Source organism: Rhododendron vialii, chromosome 11a, assembly GCF_030253575.1.
Source record: "Rhododendron vialii isolate Sample 1 chromosome 11a, ASM3025357v1".
In the NCBI taxonomy this organism is placed as follows: Eukaryota; Viridiplantae; Streptophyta; class Magnoliopsida; order Ericales; family Ericaceae; genus Rhododendron; species Rhododendron vialii.
This window is the reverse complement of record NC_080567.1, coordinates 4101159-4108528: the sequence shown is the minus strand read 5'-3', so window position 1 is coordinate 4108528 and position 7370 is coordinate 4101159. Positions and strand designations below refer to the sequence as shown.

At 45.0% G+C, this 7370-nt stretch overlaps 1 protein-coding gene across 1 annotated transcript; it reads left to right on the top strand.

Annotated features, from left to right (window-relative positions):
* The first annotated feature begins 4700 nt into the window (after positions 1–4700).
* On the top strand, positions 4701–6775 carry LOC131306783 (uncharacterized). The gene is made up of 3 exons (XM_058333211.1): positions 4701–4901; positions 5360–6354; positions 6490–6775. The coding sequence occupies exons 1-3, from the start codon at positions 4701–4703 to the stop codon at positions 6773–6775; spliced, it is 1482 nt and encodes a 493-aa protein (XP_058189194.1).
* Positions 6776–7370: the final 595 nt, after the last annotated feature.

The window sequence follows — 7370 nt, the reverse complement described above, 5'->3', positions numbered from 1 at the left end:
GCTTGAATTGCAAATTATGTGAATAATAATGTGGTTATGTGATTTGGGGTTATTGTGGCAAGATTTTTAGTGGATGGGTGCAAGTGTAAATTATAAGTGTATGGCTATATATAGGTGTGTGTGTGTGTGGTGTAGAGAATCACTTTCTCTCATCCTTTCAACTCACGCCTTTCTCTCCTCTCGACCGGCTCTCTCTCTCTCACTCTCACACTCCCACAAAATCTCACCCAAGAACTCAAAACCCATGAAGCCTAACCTCTATTTCACCATCTACACGTGATTTTGGGCTCATAGTCCGTTGGGTTAAGCTCAGAGAGGAGTATCCAGTTGATTCAAGGTTTTCGGAGCTAGGGCTTGCTTGATTGAGCTTGGGTTTCGTTCTTCGACTTCGAGGTAGGAATTTCTCACTTCTATTATGTGTTTATGTGTTAATTTGGTGTTTGAATCATGCCCTAGATCGTTGCTTTCGTTGTTGGATTTGTTCTTGTGAAACCTGAAAATCGTACATTGAATAAAACTCGGCACCGAGAATGGGAAAATCAAAAACCCTATCGTCCGATGCAGTTACCACAACGAGCAAGTTAACTTTACCACTGCCTGCAAGCCCTTCAAGGCCTACTTGGAGCAGCTTATGGCAGGAGGCCATCTCAGTAACTTCATTGACCACGAGAAGACCAGAGCTCAAGCACAGCGCGCCAAAAACCACACCGAAGAAGAAGTTCAAATGATCCATGTTATCCACGGCCCTCTGAACTCCGAGGCCGCTCGTATCATCTGTTCCGAGCTGAATGATGCCTCTTCTTCCAAACAGGTCATATTGGTCAGTCCCGAGCCAAAGTAAGCCAGAACCGACGATGGCTCCAAGTGGACCATAACCTTTACCGCGAAAGACCTTGACCATGTCCAGCTCCCGCATAATGACGTCCTCGTGGTCACGCTACGCATCAGAACCTTTAACGTCTAGCGCATCCACGTGGACCAAGGCAGCTCGGCCGAGGTCATGTACTATTCTCTGTTCAAGGATTTGAAGATCTCAGACACCGACCTCCGTCTCTCCGAAGTCCCCCTCGTTGGCTTCAATGGGGCTCCGGTATGGCCCCTCGGCATGATCACTTTACCCGTCCGTGCTGGATCTGTAACGCCCCGATTTTCGGATACGTTAATTAAATCTTTTTCAATTGATTTAATAATTCATAAAACTAATATATAAGAAATGAAATTTTATTAAACAGAGTTTAGCAGCGAAAACCCTCAAATACTAAATTCAAAACTACTTAATTGTCTTACAACTCAGCAAAAATAAAATAGAGTTTGACAAATGTGATAACACTTTTAGAAATTCAAATAACAGTACTCCAAAATAATAGAGCTTCTAAGGGTAAGGCATCCAAGGCTTGACAAACTCCCCTACCTCAGCTGGGAGGTCCTCACCCTGGTACTGATCATCTTGTAGAGGATTCTGTTCTTCAGTCTCCTGATTACCTGCCATGAAACGCCATCCCAACGATACTATAATGAGTTTTGAAACTCAGTAGATAAATCTTACCCATTAACCCTTACTCTACAAGCAATCACATTTATAATAAAAGGAGGTAAGATAGAAGAGCACAAAACTTATTTCATTATATAACCATCAATTTAAGTAAATTTCAAAATCTCAACTTCTATAATCATTCCAACACTGTAGTATTCACCACGTTCCAAACTCAAAAATTTCACTGGACATACTTTATAGGTCCTACTAGGCTGCCCTCAACATCCCGAGGTCCTAGCAGGCTACTCTCACAATTCTAGGTCCATCAGGCTACCCTTAAGGTCTTGCTAGGCTACCCTCAATACCTAAGGTCCTACCAAGCTACCCCTGAGGCCCTGCTTGGCCACCCTAGCTACACTGGGTCTTTCAGGCTACCCTCAAGGTCTTACCAGGCTACCCTCGATAACACAAGGTCCTGTCAAGCCACCCCCGAGGTCATGCTAAGCCCATAACCTTTTATCTGTTTCCTTTTTCCACTAACCAGAACAACGTCTACATAAGTTTTCTAAGCCCACAAATCATTTAATTGTCCAAAATGTCCTTTCTACATTCTCAGTTCAATCAACAAAGCAATAATTTCAATTGGTGAGTACACAAATCATAATATCGCCACATACACAAGATAATTGAACCACCGTAGGCCACCTCCAGTGAGCTTAAGTCCAAACTAACCTCACAACAATTTCGATATGTTTCAATACCAGAGTAATTGCAAGTGTATCAATAATAACAACAGTTCATAAAGAGTCAATGAAACATAACATTATCATTAGTTCAAAAGACAAATTGAATTTCACATAAAGTATTCGGATTTGTTCTTGTGACTTTTGGATTTCATTAGGATTTTGCACATAGATTCATTTTTATAATTTCTATTATTTGAGGATTGAAAGGTTATTTCGTAAACCAAATGGTTCTTTAGAAATTTTGTTAAGTTTGGAATTCGGAGCGTACCTAAGCAACCAGAGATAGGGTTTATTTTATAATTTTGCAAAAAAATAAAGGCTGTTGATTTTGCCACTCCCGTTAATACTTTACACAATTAAAGGTGATACTCTAATTTTAGGGGTTTTGAACTATTAAAGCCTAGTCCTGTTGGTATCCGTTAAGTATATATATTACTATTATTAGCCTAGTATAAACTCAGTAGAGTCTTTAGATAATAACCTAATATATAAGTCTTGTGTTATATTATTTTTCTTTTCATTTTGTACTGAGTCCAGAAATTCCTAAGTTTAACTAGTTTTATTCTATGGCAAGCACTAAGATTCAAAATGCTATTATAATTTTTTACACTAACAGTTCGTCAAACCCCATCAAAATAGAATCCACATTCCAACATAGCCAAACAAGATCTAATCCAACTCCAAGTAAATTTCTAGGAAAAATATGGTCAAGTACAGGAGCCGAGTCTACGATTGCGAACTAACATGTAGTGGTCATGAGGTCCCATGTGGCGGGCGCGAGTTTTGATTTGGTGGCCTGGACATCGAGTATGCGTATGGGTCTCAACGTTCGTTCCTAAAATCTGCGTTTCGTTGATTGGGCTTATGTAAAGATATAATATAACACATAACATTCCATAATATATTTAGAGTTAAAGTGTAATGAGATATCTACCTTGATCGTGGAGTTCTAGCTAGGATTAAAAAAAAAAATGGAGGTGATCGGCTGCGGCAACGAACGTTCTTCTACTTCTTTTTCTCCTTTCTTTCCTTCCTTTTGCTTCTTCTTTTCCAGATCTTTTCTCTCTTTCCTAACTCTCTCTCTCTCTCTCTCTCTACCAATGAAATAGAAATGGGGAGGTGAACTCTCTCTCTTTGCCGAAAATAATGGGTGGAGGGGGGGGGGGGGGGGGGGGAATTTTTTTTTTTTACAGAAAACATGGGAGGGGGAGTGTGAGAGTTGGTTTTGTAGAGAAATTGGGGGGAGGTGGGGAACTAATATTGAGGAGTAGTGGAGGAAGGTGAGATGCAAGTTTGGAAGATAAGGATGGAGGTGGTAGAGTGTGAGAGGGAAGTGGAGGTTTAGTTTCAATAGAATTCTAATTAACGTTTAGATAGGAAGGGTAAGGGATGAATGTATATCTCTAAAGTATAATATATTTCGAATACGATTTTCTAAGTAATATCAATTATACACATAATAATGTACTTTAATTATTCAATCTAATTAATTATTGAATTAGTATTTAACATTTAAAATTTGTATTTAAAAAAAATAGGGTAAAAATTCGGGTCGTTACAGGATCAATGGTCCTAGACATGGAGTTTGTGGTGGTCGATGTCCCTGGCCCCTACAACGCAATTGTCGGGCGCACCTGGCTCCATAAGCTGAAGGCTATCGCCTCCACTTATCATTAGGTGGTCCGCTTCATTGGCACTAATGGACGCCGGGAAGACTTGCATGGAGATCAAACCGTGGCCAAAAGATATTATGTCAACGCGATCAGAAGCAATAAGCAAACTTCCCAGGTCAACCCCATTGAGGTTCCCGAGGCCCCAGTTTTGGAAGATGTCGGCAGACCGACCAACGAGAAAGCAGTAGAAGATCTTGTCACCATCCCCATCACCAAAGACGGTTCCCGTTTTTTCCTTATCGGTTCCTCACTTTGTGACACCGAACAGAACGAGATGGTTGACTTCCTAAAGAAGAACATAGAAGTATTCGCATGGACCCCGTATGAGATGCCCGGGATCGATCCCTCGTTTAACTGCCACGAGCTCAACATCGACCGAGCCAAACGCCTAGTTGTGCAAAGAGCAAGACGAACTTCCTTGGTCCACTCTGAAGCTATCATCAAAGAGGTCAACCGACTCCTAAATGCGAAGGCCATTCGAGAAGTGCAGTAGCCCAAGTGGTTGGCCAACACCTTGGTGGTCAAGAAGAACGGTAAGTGGCGGGTCTACGTCGATTATTCCAATCTCAATGACGCTTGCCCGAAGGATTTCTTCCCCCTTCCGCGGATTGACCAACTCGTCGACACCACATCTAGTCATGACCGACTCAGTTTTATGGACGCCTATCGGGGCTACAATCAGATTGCCATGACCAAAGAAGACGTTGAAAACATGGCCTTCATCACCCCCCACGGAATCTTTGGATACCTCGTTATGCCCTTTGGACTGAAAACGCCGGGGCCACCTTTCAACGAATGATAACCAAGATGTTTGAGCATTTATTAGGCGACACCATGATGGCTTACATTGACGACATGGTGGTCAAAAGCATGCTCGCCAGTGATCACCTAACCCACCTTACCGAAGCCTTCGACATGCTCAAAAAGCACAAGCTCCGCCTCAATGCCGAGAAGTGCACCTTTGGTGTCAGCTCCGGTAATTTCTTGGTCACCTCATCTCCCGACGCGGTATTGAAGCCAACCCCGCTCAACTACTTGCCATTGAGAAACTCTCGGATCCCCACAACAAGAGGGACGTTCAGCTTTTAACAGGCATGGCCGCCGCCCTGAATTGGTTCATCAGTCGCTCCTCTGACAAATGCCAGCCATTCTTCGCCCTTTTGAAGGGCAGCCGATGAAGTTTCAATTGGACAGAAGACTGTGATCGAGCCTTCCAGTAGTTGAAGGCATACCTTTCCGAGGCCCCACTCCTCGTCACGCCACAGGACCAGGAGAACCTGTTTCTATACCTAGCCATTTCTCAGCATGCTATAAGCTCGGTGCTCGTCCGACAGGAAGCACGGGAACATCAACCCATCTACTACTCCAGTAAAACAATGACCCCCACCGAGACACGCTATCTACCACTGGAAAAACCCATTCTTGCTCTCATCTCAGCCTCCAAGTAACTCACTCCCTACTTCCAGTCACACCGCATCATTGTCCTCATCGAATACCCTTTTAAGTCTCTCCTTCAGAAGGCAGACCTTTCTAACCAAATCTCTCAATGGGCTGTCGAACTTGCGTACTATGAAATCCACTTCCAGCCTCGGACATCAATCAAAGCTAAGGTCCTCGCCAACTTTATCGCCGAGCTCACTCTAGCCGACTCTCCTGTCTCAGCTCCAGCTCCAGCTCCAGCTCCAAGCACAAAAGCAGTGCTCCAGGCGAACCCTAGCACTGTCTGGAAGCTTTTCCATGGAGATGTATGGAAGATGTATGTCAACAGCACCTCCAACAGCCGAGGCGCAGGAGCCGAAGTCGTCCTCCTCTCCCCTTCCAGCGTCTTACACGAAAGTTCCCTCTCTATCAACTTCCCAGCCTCCAACAACGAGGCTGAGTATGAAGCATTGATCTCCGGGCTCAAGACCACCGAAGCTCTGGGCATCAAAGAGCTTGTGGTTTACAGTGATTCCCAATTAGTAGTTAACCAGCTTTCGGAGGAATATGAATCTCGAGATGACCGAATGCGTACTTACCTCAGCTCTGCTGTTCGGCTCATCAACAATTTCAAAGCCATTCGAGTCGAACATATCTCTAGGGAACAAAATGCCCATGCCGATGCCCTTGTCGGGCTCGCTTCGGCTTGCTCCTCCTTGGGACATCGTTCTATCTCCTTCAGCTCCATTGACAAGCCCAGTTTTGAACTTGAAGTATTGAGCCAAGAGGTACTCAGCATAGAGCTTGGTCCAAGCTGGATGGATAAAATCATTGGCTACCTGGGAGATGATGCCCTCCCCACCGACAAGAAGGACGTTCACCGACTCCGCAATAAAGCCGCACTCTTTTGGCTCAATCTGAATGGCAAGCTTTACAAAAGATCATTCACCGGCCCGTATCTGCTAGTTGCATATCCCCACCAAGTACCAGGCATCATTGAAGAGCTCCACGCCCGTGACAGTGGTTGTCACTCCGGTGGACGGTCCCTCGCTCACCGAGCCATCTCCCAGGGGTATTGGTGGCCAACAATAAAGAAGGATTCTGAAGAGTTTGTCAAGCGTTATCGGAAGTGCCAGATGTTCGCCCCCATTATCCTCCAACCGGCTCGTGACCTTAGCCCTCTCACTAGACTTTGGCCCTTCTCTCAATGGGGCATGGATATCGTCGACAAGCTCCCCGTTGCTCCTGGTGAGTTCAAGTTCTTTTTAACCGCCACTGACTATTTCTCTAAATGGGTCGAAGTCGAGCACTTGGTCACTATTGAAGAAACAGACGTCATTCGTTTCGTTTGGCGAAATATCATCTCTCGCTTCGGTGTTCCCTTCGCCATTATCACAGACAACAGACAGCAGTTTACTATGAAGAAATACCAGTCCCTATTGGACGAGTACGACATCAAATGAGACACATCCACTCCGGCTTACCCCCAGGGCAATGGGCAGACTGAGGCTGCAGACAAGGCAATTTCATCTTGACTAAAGCGCCGACTTGAGTCACGACAGGGAAAATGGGCCGAGGAGCTACCTAGGGTGCTCCGGGGCTACCGAACTACACCTCGGCAATCCACCGCTCGCACTCCCTTTCCTTGGCATTTGGAATGGAGGCTGCCATTCCCCTCCTAGTTGAGCTCCCATCAATGCGCACTGAAAATTTCGATGAGTCGGTGAATAATGACAACATCGCTTCAGACCTCGACTTAGCCGAGGAGGAACGTGAAAATGCAAGGATTAGGCTTGCGTCGTACCAACAGTAAGTTGCCAAGGGCTACAACCGTAGCGTCCGTCTTAGGTCGTTCAAGCCTGATGACCTCGTCTGGAAGAAAGTGGTGGAGAAGTCCAAGAAAAGGAAGCTAATGCCCAATTGGGAGGGCCCCCACCGAGTCCTCAAGCACCTCGGTTCAGGAAATTACAAGCTAGAGAAGTTGGACGGTTCTCCTATTGCTGAGTCCTGTAACGCAAATAACCTGAAGAAGTTATATGGCTAGCAGCGCCTCAGTTC